At 42.8% G+C, this 17,860-nt stretch overlaps 1 protein-coding gene across 1 annotated transcript; it reads right to left on the bottom strand.

The window, feature by feature from the left end:
* Positions 1–209: 209 nt before the first annotated feature.
* Positions 210–17,489, bottom strand: COQ10A (coenzyme Q10A). Its single transcript, XM_070934873.1, has 5 exons — positions 17,361–17,489; positions 10,051–10,212; positions 6,957–7,149; positions 6,376–6,477; positions 210–2,008 (listed from the first exon to the last, which is right to left on the bottom strand). The coding sequence occupies exons 1-5, from the start codon at positions 17,438–17,440 to the stop codon at positions 1,841–1,843; spliced, it is 705 nt and encodes a 234-aa protein (XP_070790974.1). The 5' UTR covers positions 17,441–17,489; the 3' UTR covers positions 210–1,840.
* Between the last annotated feature and the right edge of the window lie 371 nt (positions 17,490–17,860).

Genomic DNA, 17,860 nt, shown 5'->3' with positions numbered 1-17,860 from the left:
CATATCCCCACTGAGCCATTCCTTCAACAGAATACTTGCTTCCTCCTACCCTGTAAATACTCCCCAGGCAAAGGCTTCTCAAAATGCACAACCAAGGGGGAGTTTACTAACCTGTGGCACATTGAAGCAGGGCCTGACTTTTAGGCATATTATTTTAGACCCACCCACCCTACCCCAAGGAAAACATTTATTCGTTTTTATGAGTTTACATTGATACCCAGCCCTTTCCATAAAAAAATATACATATACTGATCCACTAGTATTTCTCTCGCACGCCCCCAAAGTTGCCTCTTCACCAAACTGCACATTCACACACACCCAGAATTTTTAGCATCACACTCAGGATGACCCAAGCCTACAGGATAAAGGAGACACTAGAAGGAGCTTGTTCAGTCCTTCCACAGAAACATAGCCGCAGTGGCACTCTCTTCCTAGCCTTGGCAATCCTGCACCCACATGGTTTGTGCAAATAGTGCTTTAAACAAAAATAAAAATTCCTTGGGTAACTAGAAAGGGGACGGAGGGTTTATACCAAGCTAGGCAACACAAAATTAGTGTTAATGGAGCGGGAAAAGGGAGGGTTTGGGGTATATCCACAATGAGGATATAAGTAAGTTACAGCAGCCAGGAATTGAGTTCTTTCATGCTTGGAGCTGGTTCATTGAAGATTCCGGCTAAATTTCTTCCCACAAACTGTCTGGAGACGTGATGCTCAATTGCTCCTCTCCCACATTCACCCTGGAAGCTTCATCTTCACTGAACCACAACGGGTACAGCCATTCATGGCACAGAAATATGTGATGGAAGACAAACTGTAGTTTCGAAGAGATGGGAACTGTTTCTTCAAAGCAGAAGCCTTCAGCCTGCTAATGCCATTTTCCAGTCTCTTCTTGCAGAGCAGCATAGAGAGGTGGAGCTGAATAAACTGAAACAGCCAGTTAGGTCATAGAGTGGCTTTCCTGAATCCTGGCTGCTGAATTATTGAAGTGCTTGCCATCAAAACATCGCTCGTAGGGTAACATTTGAGTTTTAAAACTGGTATGAAATCGTCTTGGAAGGCTGGACATTATAAGCTGGATGTTAAAGAAAGCTTCAGTGGTCCTGCAATAGGAAGGACCACTCTCTTTTCCCCTCACATTCCTTCTTATCTCAAAAGTACTTTCATTAAGACCAACATCTATTTTCTAAAATAATCTCAAACCCCAAAGAAAGCCTTTCCTTAACCCCCATCATTCCCTCAAAAAGGCACTCCTGAGCAGCTAAGTGGCTGCCATTTCTTTCTGACCTAAGCCAATGATGAAAAGGAAAGGTGGAAAAACCCAATGTATCACTGACTGCCAAAACCACCCTCGGGGCAACCACTGTAGGCCATTCTCTCTTATCAAGAAGTGGACTGTTAAGTTATTTTCCTTTAAAACATATTTTAAGAGGCACAATTTTCAACTGGTCTTCCTTAGGCCCACTGAAAGAACTTAAATGAGTTTTTGCTACCTCTTTCTCAAGAAGTCAAGGAACAGCACAAACTACAATCTAAGGCAGCCACAGTGGTATGTTTCATAGAAAGAAGCTTCAAATAAAGTATGCTAAAAAGAAAAAAACCCAGCATAAAAGCCCAGTCAGGTAAAATAAAAGTGAAGACTGAGACGTTGCTCCAGAGGTAACGTGGCACTCTGACCCTTTCCTTAGGAATAAGTCTTGGTCATCACACCAGGCCCAGTGGATAAATTAAACAGGATATCAGGAGAAACCAAATAAATAGATAAAAACAAACAGCTGGGGATGCTACAAGCAAACACCCAACTTCAAGTGTCCGCAGAGTGACCAAAGCAGCAGGCACCCTTCACGTCTGATGGACTTTGTGGAACATGAGTTCTTGAGGAATATTGGTCTCAGGGCCATAAGTCTTCGCTGCCCGGCGCTCAAAGGCTGCCACCATCTGCTTTACTACCTCATCGAAAAAAACTGTAGCCAACTGCGAGTGCAGCAGGGAACGAAATTCAAAAGAGATCTGAGGAAAGAGAACAGCACATTGGACTACCGTGAAGATTGTTTTTCTAAAGTGGAGCTAGGGTATTTTCCAATGAGAAAGCCCCTTCCCCTCACTCCAGAGGAAGGGCTAGAAAAGATTTGCTATGGAAGAATAATTTTGAAATTACAAGTCAGGAGAGACTGCAAAAAGCATTCTTAAGAAGAGCAGGAATAACAAATACACTTATAAAAACTATGTACAACTACTTGCTGAAAACTGATGAGGCTCCAATATTTTTTTTTACCTCCTATAGAAATTGCCCAGGGGTGTATTACTATGAAAATAAATTGGGATGGCCCATCTGACATCTGCTGATCCATCCATCTCTAGTTGGGTCTTGAGCCAGAAGCAGAAGTTGGGCATCAAGAGTGGCCCTAAGCACAGAGCGACAGTGTCCAGCTGGATGACACAGAACCCCAAAGAGTTCCTGTTTATGACACACATGTAGCTAAAGGTTGACTATTAGAAATACCACTTTCTCTAGCAAAGTCAGAACTGCCAGAGAACTAAGTCAGCAAGTGCCATAAATGCAGCGGTTGGCTGATTTGTTCATATTTTACCTATGCTTAGCACTTAGACTTACATACTACTTCACACTGCTTTAAAGCCCTCTTTAAGCAGTTTACAGAGTCAGTATATTGCTGCCTCCAGCAATCTGGGTCCTCATTTTACTGACCTTGGAAGGATGGAAAGCTGAGTCAACCATGAGCAGGTCAGGATCGAACTGCTGGCAGTTGGCAGAATTAGCCTGCAATGCTGCATTATAATCACTGTGCCACAACTCCTCTGGTGGCTCCTTATGTTTCGTCTATAAAACCAAGATTCTAGTGGAAATGGATTTGGCAAGGAGATATAGCTAAGATTGTAACCCAATGGGATGTGTGGTGCAGGATTTCCATACTCATCCAGGTATTGAGGTGGTTTCTTACTTTTACACACTATAGCTCCCACAACTAGAGGAGCCACAGGGGCATCTACTATTTATTTATTTATTTATTTATTTATTTTATTTATTAAATTTTTATACCGCCCCCTCTCCCGAAGGACTCGGGGCGGTGAACAGCCAAAATTAAAAACACACAATACAAATATTAAAATACATTAAAACAAAATTAAATTATCTTAGGCTTCTCCAATTTAAAACCCCGTTACCCATAAAATTCACCAATTAAAAATTTTTTTAACCCAGCCCGGCTTGCTGAAATAAAAAAGTCTTCAGGGCCCGGCGGAAGGTCCGGAGGTCCGGGATTAGTCGTATCCCTGGGGGCAGCTCATTCCAGAGGGCGGGTGCCCCCACAGAGAAGGCTCTTCCCCGGGGGGTCGCCAGCCGACATTGCCTGACAGACGGCACCCTGAGGAGACCCTCTCTGTGGGAGCGTGTTGGCCGGTGGGAGGTTATCGGAGGCAGAAGGTGGTCTCGTAAATAACTGGGTCCTAAGCCATGGAGCGCTTTGAAGATGAGAACCAACACCTTGAAGCGCACTCGGAAGACCACTGGAAGCCAATGCAGCTCGCGCAGGAGAGGTGTCACGTGGGAGCGCCATGCCGCCCCCATAAGTACCCGCGCGGCCGCATTCTGCACCAGTTGGAGCCTCCGAGTGCTCCTCAAGGGGAGCCCCATGTAGAGAGCATTACAGTAGTCAAGGCGGGAAGTAACGAGGGCATGAGTGACCGTGCATAGGGAGTCCCGATCCAGAAAGGGGCGCAACTGGCGTATCAGGCGAACCTGATAGAAAGCCCCCCTGGCCACGGCCGTCAAATGCTCTTCTAAGGACAGCCGTGCGTCCAGGAGGACACCCAAGTTACGCGCCCTCTCCGTGGGGGCCAATGTCTCGCCCCCAATAGTCAGCGATGGCACCAGCTGACTATATCGGGACGCCGGCAGCCACAGCCACTCAGTCTTGGAGGGATTGAGTCGGAGCCTGTTCCTCCCCATCCAGACCCGCACCGCCTCCAGGCACCGGGACATCACTTCAAGGGCATCGTTGGGGTGGTCTGGGGTGGAGATGTACAGCTGGGTGTCATCAGCGTACAGATGGCACTGCACCCCAAAACCACGGATGATCTCGCCCAGCGGCTTCACATAAATGTTGAACAGGAGAGGCGAGAGGACCGACCCTTGTGGCACCCCACAAACCAAGTGCCTTGAGGTCGACCTCTGCCCTCCAGCCAACACAGACTGCGACCTGTCGGAGAGATAGGAGGAGAACCACCGTAAAACAGTGCCTCCCACTCCCAACCCCTCCAACCGGCGCAGCATGATACCATGGTCGATGGTATCAAAAGCCGCTGAGAGGTCTAATAGGACCAGAACAGAGGAGCAACCTCTGTCCCGAGCCCTCCAGAGATCATCAACCAACGCGACCAATGCCGTTTCCGTGCTGTACCCGGGCCTGAAGCCGGACTGGAACGGATCTAGATAGACGGTTTCCTCCAGGTACTGCGGGAGCTGTCGCGCAACCACACTCTCAACAACCTTCGCCAGGAAGCGAAGGTTGGAAACTGGACGATAGTTTGCTAAAACAGCTGGGTCCAGAGAGGGCTTCTTGAGGAGGGGCCTCACCACCGCCTCTTTCAAGGCGGGAGGCAAGAACCCCTCACTCAAGGAAGCATTTATAATCCTCTGGAGCCAGCCTCGTGTAACCTCCCGGGTAGCCAGCACCAACCAGGAGGGACACGGGTCCAATAAACATGTGGTTGCGTTCAACCTCCCCAGCATCCTGTCCACGTCCTCGGGAGTCACAGGGTCAAACTCATCCCAGATAACCGTCTCAAGACAGACCTCGGACAACCCGCCTGTACCTACCCAGTCGGAGTCCAAGCCTTCCCGAATTTGAGCGACTTTATCGTGCAGATAATGCGCAAAATCCTCAGCACGACCTTGCAAGGGGTCTTCCCGCGCTCCCAGATGGAGAAGGGAGCGAGTCACCCTAAACAAGGCAGCTGGGCGATTTTCTGCCGACGCGATAAGAGCGGAAAAGTAATTACACTTCGCCGCCTTTATCGCCACTAAGTAGGTCTTGATATAAGACCTCACTAGTGTACGGTCAGATTCGGAGCGACTGGCCCTCCAACTACTCTCTAGGCGTCTTTTCCGGCGTTTCATCCCCCTCAGCTCCTCGGAGAACCAAGGAGCTGGGCAGATTCGGCGCCGGGTCAGAGGCCGCAAAGGCACGACCCGATCTAAAGCACCAGCGGCCGCCCTATCCCAGGCGGCCACCAGGTCCTCAGTCGAGTCGCGTGCCAGAGTCTCAGGAAATGGCCCAAGCTCCATTTGGAACCTATCAGGATCCATCAGGCGCCTGGGGCGGAACCACCTAATTGGTTCCGCCTCCCTGCGGTGGGGCATAGCGGTCAGGAAGTCAAGTCTAAGGAGAGAATGGTCTGACCATGACAAGGGTTCAATAACTATATCCCCTGTATCTAAGCCATTCAACCACTGACCAGAGACGAAAACCAAGTCCAGCGTGTTTCCTCCTATGTGAGTGGGGCCCTGAATTAACTGGGTCAGGTCCATGGCCGTCATGGAAGCCATGAACTCCCGAGCCACCTCAGATGCTTCACCGATGGACGGCAGGTTGAAATCCCCCATGACTAAAAGCCTGGGGGTATCAACCACCACCCCGGCTATAACATTGAGGAGCTCGGGCAGGGTCGCTGCCACGCAGCAAGGAGCCAGGTACGTAACCAGCAGGCCCATCTGCCTCCCATGGCCCCACTTCACAAGGAGAGACTCACAACCGGCTATCTGAGGTACAGTGGCCTCCCTAGGATCAAGACCTTCCTTTACAATAACCGCCACCCCCCCCACCCCTACCCTGGGCCCTTGGCTGATGGAATGCGCGGAAACCCGGTGGGCACATTTCTACAAGGGGGACCCCCCCCTCCAGGCCCAACCAGGTCTCAGTAATACCCGCCAGGTCCGCTCCCCCCTCCTGAACCAGCTCACAGATGAGGGGGGCTTTATTAGCCACGGACCTGGCATTGCACAGCATCAGCCTAAGACCCAGGCTACTAGGTGGACTACCTTCGGGAAGTATAGAGCTTGGAGGCCCAGAGAAGTAACATACCTCAATGACCTTGGAGTTCCCTACTCTGCTTCAAAGAATTCATTCAACAGCTCTAGGAAAAGGAGGCTTGTGGTAGGAATGTTCAGTATCAGAAACATCTCTGCCATCAGAATATGATTCTAGTTCCTTCACAACTAGGATCTTACAGACCCTTCCCAGTAGTAATGGAAACTCACCTTTTTAAAACCCTGATGGACGCAGGGTCCCCACATCAGTCCTCATTTATGCAAGAACTAATGAGCTGGTGAGGAATCCCATTAACCTTTGTGTGCTTACCGCGAAGTCCAGGGTACACGTACGAGGATAGCCTGGAATGCCAGGACTGAAACGCCAGCTTGTCTCCAAATGATTGAAAAGCTTCCCATCAGTGCAGATTGCCTGAGGAAAATAACAGCAAAGATTCATGTTGACAGTAAAGCTCACACAATGTGAATTAGCCAAACTGATACCCTCCAGATACGTTGGCCTACAATTCCCAGAATTCTCCTCAACATGGAGGACAGCAAAATGGAGTATGCCAATAAAATGCAGGAGTTCCCAGCCCACTCTAACAGCAGCAGCTCTGGATAAGGATTTACCCACCAACCTGCATATAAAACAGGTATCTCATGTCTGCCTCATGAGTATGTTGCTTCACATGTCACATTTATGGCAAAAGACTTCCTGTTGAGCACTTTCAATATTTTTAATTTCTATTAAGTGTTCTCTCAATGCCAGTGCCACCACGTTAATCAAACCTCCCTCCAAATTATCTGAGGTATCAGGAAAAGTTATTAATTACGTAATGCTCATTATTATTTTGTCATTGCAACACTGAACTATCAGCAGCCTGGCTAGCCCATAGATACACAACTCACCTTTACCAAGTGAGGTTGCACCAGTGTCACAATAGAGGTGTAACGTTCCACAACAGGAGGGAATCCAACTTCCAGCTGGGCCCTCACATGACCTGCTCGCTTAGAGACCACAGTTGATTTTTTACACCACGGAACAAATTCCTTATATTCATTCACGTTGGCCACAACACCATACATTTCCTGCATGGAATAACTGCAGATAAAGAGAGAGTGACTCTTTAAGTTACGTATGTCCACAATGATGCACATGTCCACAATGACACAGGCACATGCGCTTCAAAGGATGTTGGAATATTTATTATGCTGTGGAACATAAAAAAGGAAATTTTTCAAAATTGTATTTCTTCTCTTCTCAGATCCAGGTTTATGGATTATTATCCTTATGTTTTAGAAGAGAATGGAAGAAAATAGGATGGACGTTTCATTTACTTATTCTCTTAGATTCCATTGTATCTAAGAGAGATAATGTATAAGAAATAGAGCCTGGCCCCTCCTATGATTGATATATTCTGCTGTTTGACGATTTTATGCATTCTGTTATTCAAGACAGGCAGTAAATTATTTAATATAATATCTTCCTCTCTCCAAATCTTGCAAAAAATGAATCTTATTCATTTTTTACTTTATAGGTATCTGTATTAAAAAAAGAAGAAATTTGAAATAATTTATTATAGCATAAGACAAAGTTTGTTAAAAATGTGGAAACTTCTAAAAGCAAAGATAAATCTGCCAATCTCACAATTAGCTTTATTGTCAAATGCCTATTTCAAGGACAACTATTATACAGTGAGAAAGGTTTAATTACTTATGTGCATATGGTACAAAACATCTAGACTCAGAAAAAAGACTAAAGATGTAGACAAAACTGCTCAGCATGGGTACAAATTTACTATGATTGGTGTATTTACAAATTGCTGGGAGGATAAAATGTGATTTCAAGAAAGGAGGAAGAACCTTGAGAAAAATACAGAAGTTGGAGCAATTATACAAACCCAAGATCATCTATGGGGATCATCTATTATAACTATAAATGGTTATTGAAATATGACACAGAAATGGAACAAATTAAAAAAATGTATAATAAAATCAACACAAAGCTTCAAAGAAGTAACTACAGCACAACAATGAGAAAAGTAGAAATATTTAGGTTAGCTGTTAGGAAACAAATGGAAAGGAAGGGGAGAAAGTATTGACTAAAACTTATTTCTAGAATCTTTTTACTCTAATTTTTTTCTTTGTACTCTGCATTCTTAACTTTCTAAAAATCTAAAAACTTAAAATTAAAAAAACATAAAAGCAATAAGATCTTTGATACAGAACTGGCAGAGAGAAGGAGGCGGAAAAAATGGAGCAGGAGGGAAGGTAACGGAAGGAGGGAAAGTCACTGGGATTCTCTCTTGATCAGCAAATTCTCCCAAATACTTTCCCTGTTTATGAAACTGCAGAAGCGCTCCACCAAAAAGATCTCACAATCTTGGATGTGATTGCAGCAGTGCAGAAACCTGCTACAAATGAAGAAATACATAAAATCCACCTTTCCAAATCACTTATCAATTGCAAGCAAAGTTCAGCTCTCTTGTTGATAACACATTCCTAATTGTTGCAGAGGAAGCTAGGCAGAATGAATATGGTGGTAAATGGAGAATAGTCATAGAAGATAAGGCTAGAAAGGGCTACCAGCCAATCATTGTGTGTTATCTATAGATTCCAAATATCAAGACAGCTGGGAAGACTAACAAAATGGCCATCCAAGTTAATTCTTCCCTTCCCATGAGCTGGGCAGAATTTAAGCTAATTAATCCCTGATTAATCAATTAAACTAATAACAGTCTAGGTCGTAAATCTGCATGTAACAGTTCTTGTTCTGGCTCTTGATTTTACATCTCCAGCTCTGCATATGTATGAGAAGATAATACCTCGTGGAGAGTACAAGGGGATTGGTGGTACTGTTATGTTGAAGCAGACAGCCTGCAGTTTCCTCAAGAGTTTGCTGATTATGTACAGTACAGGTAGTCCTCAACATACGACCACAATGGAGCCCAAAATTTCTATTGTTAAGTGAGACATTTGTTAAGTGAGTTTTGCCTCATTTTACGACCTTTCTTGCGACAGTTGATAAGTGAATCACTGCAGTTGTCATGTTAGTAACACGTTTGCTTGTCAGAAGGTCACAAAAGGTGATCGCATGACCCAGGGACAGTACAACCGTCATAAATATGAACCAATTGTCAAGTATCCAAATGTAAATCACATGATCACGGGGATGCTGCAATGGTCATGTGTGACAAATGGCCATAAGTCATTTTTTTCAAGTGCTGTTGTAACTTCGAACAGTCACTGAACCAACTGTTGTAAATCGAGGATTACCTGTATTGCTTTAGCTTGCTGTAAGATGTGGTTGGTCACCAGGGTGGATTTGATTTAAATCGAGTCGATTTAAATCATGATTTAAATCATGATTTAAATCACTAGTAAAAAGACTTGATTTAAATCAACTCGATTTAAATCATAATTTTTAAAGAGCAACTGTCATCTCTGCTACTCCTTTGACCTACTGTTGACTCACCGATAGTCCCAGTGTTGCAGAATATACAGTCTCATGCTACATAACTAAGCTCCATTTCATGCTGAATAAACTAAATTATTTATGTATCTTAAATAGAAAACTATCTTACGATAGATTTTTACCCCAAAAGTTTATTATTAAAATAAATTCAATAAAAATAAAAAAAATCTGGTTTAAATAAAAAAATCCGATTTAAATTAAAAAAATCCAATTTTTTTGATTTTTTTAAAAAAATCATTGATTTTTATCCACCCTGTTGGTCACTGTGGGAAAGAGGACACAGGATTAAGGCAGACCATAACTTGAATACCACAAAATTCTCTGCTTTGTGTTTTTATTCCTTTCATTAGAAATAGGTCCTCTTCGGTGGCTTTGGAAAATGAAATTTCTAGCCTTAAAAACCTAGAGTTCTATATAGGTTATTATTACCAAAGAAAATGCTTGTGTAGGTCATGCAAAATGATATTCGAGATGTGCACGTTTTCCCTCCATCACAAAATCACCCTCCTGCAAGCCATGTCAGCTCACCCAATGATCCTCCTCTCTGAATATTCCTTCCGTTTGTTGATGAAAGGTCCTGTAAAGCTGATAAATGTCCGGCTGTGCTGACCACTGAGATCCCAATCAAGACTGCTGATAGTATGAGGGTCTCGGATCACCAAATTCCCACAGCATGGCATATACCTGGAACTGAAAGATCCTCAGGATTAGCTGGCCTGAATAGAAGTCTACCAAACTTTCCCAGAGGCTAAATTCAATATCCTTTGATCTTGAATAACTTAACAGATGCGTCACCCACTGATTCAGAAAGCTGCAAGTAAAGTAAGTTACAAGCATGACCTAGCATGGTGTCCTGGACTGAAGACCTACATGGACATTGGGGGTAAATCTTCATAGATAATATAATGTGCGGAGGGAAGTTCTGATTTATCTTCAGTTGATTTTCACAATCATATGAAATACACACAACACATACTACAACTATGGAGTAATTAACTTCTAAGGGCAAATGCTCTTGTTCCTCTTGAGATGTAGGAGAGGTAGAGGAAAAAGACTGTAAAAGTCGTAGTCTATGAATTTCAGAGGGCCTCTTGATTACCCTGTTTCCCCCAAAATAAGACATCCCCTGATAATAAGCCCAATCGGACTTTTGAGTGCATGGCAATAAGGCCAAGCGTTATTTCAGGGTTCAAAACAATAAGACAGGGTCTTATTTTCGGGGAAACACAGTATCTATTTCTCATTCTGAAATTCTTATATCTCTGTATCTGCAATTCCTCAGATTATCATCTCTGTACTTGTGAAAATTAAACTTAATAGCACTGGGCAAACATTACCCTTCTCCCCAAGCTACAAGTTGTTCAACAGAGTTACTACAATCTGAATTTCGTCATAAATGTCAGGATACATTGCATACATCAATACCATCCTTCACTCCTGCAGAAATTGGAAAAGTGAATCTGATCACATATGCATTTGTGTAAATCCTTGGCTGCTGCTTATTTTACAACTTGTTGTCAGAGAGCAATTTTAGATACAAGTTCAATGCTATTAAAGAAGACAGCTAAATGTGTTTTCAAAAGCAGCCTTAACAGGCACAGAGAGCAAACATTAATTAATAAAGCAGAGGTCTTCAAACTTGGCAGCTTCAAGACTTGTGGACTTCAACTCCAATAATTCTCTGGGAGTTGAAGCTATGCTGGCTGGAGAATTCTGGGAGTTGAAGTCCACAAGTCTTAAAGCTGCCAAGTTTAAAGACCTCTGTAATAAAGAGTCACTTCTCTTCTTCTCATGTCTGCTACCCACTGCAGAATAGTCCAGAAGATGGTGTTTAGGGACTGTAGAAGAATCATGCCAGACCAATCTGGGTTGGCCAATGGTGCTGGGCTGATCCCATCTCCAAAGACCCTCTCTTTGCACCACCAAAAGAATGGTGCATCTGATTGAATCCATGGCAAAACTTGTATCATAATAACGGGAAGAATATTACTTTAAGGATGACTTGCCTCTATGAGGCCAAAATTGTGAGGACACATTAGGAAAAAAAAGAAGACATTGCTGAGATATAGTTGTATTGCAGTTAGCTGCAACTGAAGATAGGATCTTAAGATGTTGGCCTCACCACCTCTTTTGCTTTTTGAATGGCAAGGTCTTTCTGCCCGAAAAACCCTACATTCAGCAGCTGAGTCCCAACTGGAACTATTAATTAAATTAAATTTATACTTTAATTAAAGAAGTGGTAGCAATTTTCCTCCTCGATTTTCTACGCTGCTTTCTAAAATTCAGTTGGGAGGAATGAGCAGCCAGGCATTTCCTTCCATGTTGCCCAGCTTCTATCTTGTTTGCAGGCCAGTTTAGCTTAACTTACATAATTATTGCCAGTGAGCCCTCCCCCAGCTTGCAGCTAAGCTGTTTTTTCAACAAGTAAATATTCAAGATGCCAAGTGGAAAGGCTATCTGTGAAAAGAGGGAGAGTTTCCCTGTCAGATTTAATGTCACAGAGGTTTAAAAAAATGCCTTTTGCTTGGATTGACAAGCTTGCAGGCTACTTAAAACCAATGAATCGAAGGAAAGTCCTTGTACGTCCCCGCTTTGGTTTGAATGTCATCACGAGCAAGATGGGTCTGCGATAATTTGTGCGTCAGAAAGCAGCAGTCAAGTTTTCTTTATCACAACCTTCTCCAATCTGGTGCCCTTGAGATGCATTGGACTACAATTTCTATCATCAACATGTTAGCTGAGCATAATTAAAACTTGCATCCTAACACATCTGGAGAGCTAAAAGTGAGAAGCTGCCTAATGCCATTTATTTATTTATTTATTTATTTATTTATTTATTTATTTATTTGTTTGTTTGTTTGTTTGTTTGTTTGTTTGTTCAACTTGTATGCCGCCTTTCTCCGAAGACTCAAGGCGGCTGAATTTCATAAATTAAAATGTACCACAGTACCACGGATGCCACTAGAGCTAAGACAAAAAGAGGTGTGGAATTTAACTTCGAAGACATACAAAGAGCATATTGCAGCATAGTCAAGGACAAAAAGAATGCGGAAAGAATGGCAATTACGGAATAGCTGCCCGGCAGGTTAGCTAAGACATTTACTTGGGAACATTGCCAAGCAAGCCATTGTGAATAGGAATATTACGTAAAAAAAAGTTAAAGCAACAGTAATCCTGTAGACACCACAGATGAATTTCTTCATCTGGCATAATCACTTGAAGGAAGGAAGTTTTAAATGCCGTCAGTTTGTTCCCCCCAAAGTTCATTCTGATACTAAGCTGCATCTACCAGCACCAGTGACTTGTGGGCATCCAGAATCCTTATCTCAATCTATGCTTTGCCTGGAGATTTTTCACCAGACCCTAAGTTTGAAGGTGAAGTCTCAGCCTGGTGCAACAGGATAGCACAGCAAAACAGTCAGAGGGAAAGACATGAATACTGCAGAGTAACAAACATTTAGGAATAGTTAAGCACATACCCTAATACCTATAAGCCTTATGGTGCCACTGCTGGAGGATAGCTCAAATGTTTCTAAAAGTCATGTGGAGGAAGCTACTACATCTAAGTAAGGTTTCTAATTTAAGAAACTGGATTCACATATCATACTAAGACATACAGGTAGTCCTTGACTTACAACTACAACTGAGCCCAAAATTTCTGTTGCTAAGCCAGGCAGTTGTTAAATGAGCTTTGCCCCATTTTACGATCTTTCTTACCACAGTTCTTCAGTGCGGTTGCGAAGTTAGTAATGTGGTTGTTAAGTGAGTCTGGCTTCCCCCATTGACTTTGCTCGTCAGAAGGTCGCAAAAGGGGATCCCGTGACCCTGGGACACTGCAGCTGTCATAAATATGAACCAGTTGCCAAGCATCTGAATTTTGATCACGTGACCTTAGAGATGCTGCAACGGTCACAAGTGTGAAAAACGTCACTTTCATAAGTCACTTTTTTTCAGGGCCACTGTAACTTTGAACGGCCATTAAACAAATTGTTGCAAGTCGAGGCCTGCCTGTACTTTTGTCTGAGTTGGTTGCATAAGCCATTATTACCCTAGCTCATCCGTATTGCTAAGGTGTAACCTATGATTCATATATAACTGTGGTTGGAATCAATCGCCCTGCTAAGCCGAAAGTAAATAAACCACATTGTGAATTAAAACAACATTTGCACCTATGTCAGCATCTTGGAATTCTTAAGTAATAATGTATTTTTATCCCATCTCAAGACCATTTTAAAACTTATTTCTTTATAATATTACCTGATACTTGCTTCATTTTTTTTAACCTTCCTAGATCCTTCCCCCCCACCCCGTAAAATTAATTGCCAAAATAAAGCATTCTACAAACTTTTTTAAAATTTCAAGTTTAAATACCTACATATTAACATCGTTCCAATAAAAATCTCAAATCTCTTCAAACACATCCGGTTAGACACACATAATGGGCTTCCAAACTAACCCCCCCACAATTGCTTGCAGTATTCAGAGGGGGGGGGGAAAGCCAAGAAACATTAGAAGAGCCGTGTATACAGTTTCTCACTCTCATTACACTACACTATTATTTAGGGAGGCTTCTAAGGTACAACTAATTTCTGTTTAAAACTGTACTGTCATATGGAAAAATAGTACTTTGGAGTATGTTCTCATTGAGAAATCAAATCCAAATCCTGTTTGGAAGCCTTTGGCAAACATTGTTGCAACAGTACAATCAAAAGGTTATATATTCAAAGTGTTACTGGACACTTCATTTTCAGATTTTTTTAAAAAATGCTTAAGAATATTTCTGGGGAAAATGAGTCCTGGTAAGGAACATTCATTTCCAGATCTGAGACAACATAGTAAATAAATGTTAAAATATCCATCAAGATTTTTTAAAAAACCTCCTCTAAGACATGGATCCGTTCAATTTATTAGCTCTTACTGTATAAAAGACCTATGAAATTTACGAAAAAACAATTTCATTCCACATGAGAGAAAAAATTGAAACTCAAACATAAACTGTATCAAATTGTAGACTGAATATATGGTTGAGTGTTGATGTGAATTAAAGAACTAAGGATATGTAGCTCATAGGTCACACACCTGAAAATCCTGTTAACTCATCACATGAACCTAGAAGAACAACATTGTCCCAATGCCTTTACAATTGGTTTAAACAGATGGGGAGCTGAAACCTGTAGTTCAACATCTGGAACGCCATATACTGTACTCTGAACCTTGTCCTTATGGCGACTGAAGGCCATTATATCTAAAACAAAATGGCCCTTCTCATTAGGTTTTATACCATCACATTTTAATTCATAGACGATAAGGCTAAAAAGAGCTACTGGGATCTTCATAATTTAATTCATACATGTATATGGATTAAATATGATGCAAGTTTGTAACTATTGACTCTGTAAACTCTGCATGATAAAAAAACCTTACTCTGGCATATTACTGACTAGTCATTAACACAACTATAGAAAAGCATGATCAGTCGCACATACGTTACATACAGTGTGCTTTCTCTTTGGAAATTCATTTAGTGCAGAAATAAAGAATACCAATTATTAGGAACAAAAGGTACAAGCATTTGGGCACAGAGGGTGTCAGTGTCTATAATGGAAGTGACTCTGTTGGTTGACCTGCTTTTACTCAATTCTTTAACATTTCATCTCGAGGTGTTTGCTAAGAAACCTTTCCCAGATTAAAAACAAAAAGCAAAATGCAGCCTTGTCCTGCTAGCTCCCTTTTCTAAGCTTAGAAACTTTTTCAAGTTGCTGCTGGAACTAAGGAAGGCCTTTAAAGCTTTACCAAGCCAGCAGGAATCAAACATCTGTCTAAAAGCCCCAAATAATTATAGATCAGCACAGAAGCAACTATGCACATTCTGAGTTCTCTTTGTTACAATTTTGAATAAACCTGTGTTACATGAATAAAAAACCCATTTCAATATGTTTCATAGAGTACTTGACACAGTTGAAAATGTTCTCAAATGGAGCTTGATGCTTACTGTATATGTGTGGTGTAATGGTTAAAATGTTGGATTAGGACTAAGGAATCACAGCTTCAAGTCCATCCTCAGCCAGTGAGGCTGATTGACTTCAGTTAGTGTTTCTCAGCCAAACCTACCTCATAGGATTATTGTTGTGAGGGAAAATAGAGGGTGCAATGTTATGTATGCTACTCATAAAAATATACATATAACAGATAAACAAATATGTCACTCTGAACTTTCAGAAGAAAGGCAGGATATAAATCTAACAAATTAAAAGGTATGATCCTGCTGCTTTGACCATAGTACAGAAATGATTTGTCACCATTTTCTATTACAAAGTTTTCAACTTTTCCAGTGTAGTTTACAGCTCTGTGATTCTCTGATGGTCTCCCACCCAAGTAGACCAAACAAATTCAGCCTTGCTTCTGAGTCAGTTGCTGCCATCTGCCAAGACAATACAAGTCACACAAAGGCAAGCAAACACTGATACAAAGATCCCTTTCCCTGTTACTTTCTACAACCCAATACCACTATTCACCAATATAAAACACATTTTTCGTATACGCCCACAAGCAGAGATGAGTCAATAAAACATGAATTCAGTTTGGAAAAAAAAATTAACAGCTACCTGGTTTCCTCCCTTTCCACAGATTTGCTTAATTCTCTATCGAGAGATGTAACAAGACCTCAGGGACTTATTTAAATAAATTGTTCTATGAAAATCACAGGCTCTTAGGTTTACACTTAGGATAAAGAAAAAAAATCAAAGGAACAAAAACTGAAACAGCTGCCAGAAAAGCATTACTAAAGTAGCTACAGTTGTCAGAAGTATAAAAACAAGCACAGAATGACTATTAAAAAAAAATAAAAATTCTAGAATTGCAGTGACACATAGGTTCCTGTCATGTTAGAAGATAGCATCATTCTCCTGAACTGCAAAGAGATTACCATTTATATCTTTGCTTATAAAAATCCCAACCCTTATCTTACTTGGAGGCGTAATCTTTTCCATTTACTTCCTTCATTACAGGTACACACATTCCTTAATAGAAACACGTCTTACAACATCCAGGGGAAAGACAATCAGTCATCAACAGATACTTATTATCTCGTCATGTTAATAGCCCCACTTTTATTGCCCCTAAGGCTCTGATCACCGTTATCGCCAGTAACTCTCCATAAAATCCCGCAGGGTTCTTCTAATCTAAGCTTTAACTCGGCAGCCTCCCTTTTCCACTTTAACCTCTATTTCGCCTTTCCCCCCCAAGCCTCTCTCCGTTTACTCCTGCGATGCCCTTCTACCAATGATGCCTTTTATTCCCCCTACCCCCTGAACGAAGAGCAAGGAGCCCAGACAGGTGTCCCTGTTTATATGCCGCCCTGAGTCTTCGGAGAGGGGCGGCATATAAATTTAATTAATTAAATTAAATTGTTGTCGTTGCCTAAAACACTCACAAATTGTCCCACCCAGACCCTTGTTCAATTTCATTCATTTTTCCAGGGGGTCACATGCTATATTGCACCCCCAAAAATCTCAAAAAACAGCCAGGGTACTTCCCACGCACCCCCGCCTCCCGATTGAGAAACGAGTCGATCTTTTCCTATACACGCAAACACTTAAGGAACGGGGAGATCCACCCGCTGAATCTGCTCGCCATCCACCTGGGGAAAAAAGCCCCCTAGAAGGAAGCCCGGCCAATAAGAAAAGGGGGCAACCCGAGCTCTGCTCCCTTCTTTTGAATGGCGGGGCTGAGCTGACCAACGCCTCCCGAGGGTCCTTCACCCCAGTTCCTAACCCATAATGTCCTGTTCGTCCCGCTCCTCCCGCGCCCCGGCTTCTTCTGCCTTTTGCTCCGCTCACCAGCCGGCCGCGGCCGCTCTCGGTCTCAGCCCTCCCCGGACTCCCAGTTGCCAAATTTCCCGGAGCCAGCGAGTCGCCATGGAGGGCGGGGCGGGGGGGGAGGAAAGACCAGACCAAGTGGAAATGCCCCTCTCTCTCCCCCTCTCTCTCTCTCTCTCTCTCGACCGTATCAATTCCGCCAGCAAATAAGACAGGCACCGGCGTGAACTTTCACCCCACCTCCCCCCGTTCGCGTCACAATGTCATTGCGTCGCCCTGTCTATGTCACAGCGCGGGAGGAAAAAAAAAAAAGGAGGGGGGTCTGGAGAGGAAGCGAGCGCAAGGCATTGTGGGAGATGTGGTTCTAAAGGTTACGCCCGAGTGAATTATGGGAAGTGCGGCTTCTCTTCCTTTTGAGCGCCCGCCGTCTTCCAATCGCGGGCTGTTTATGATGAGCGTCGACTTCTTTTAAAGTCGCCTTTATCTCCAAAAGCTTGCGTGGGGTTAGTGTTTAGAGTGGG

This window comes from Pituophis catenifer, unplaced genomic scaffold (assembly GCF_029215685.1).
Source record: "Pituophis catenifer annectens isolate HBS135680 unplaced genomic scaffold, rPitCat1.0.hap2 SCAF_2, whole genome shotgun sequence".
In the NCBI taxonomy this organism is placed as follows: domain Eukaryota; kingdom Metazoa; phylum Chordata; class Lepidosauria; order Squamata; family Colubridae; genus Pituophis; species Pituophis catenifer.
The sequence above is the reverse complement of the archived record's forward strand: the minus strand, read 5'-3'. Positions and strand labels throughout refer to the sequence as shown.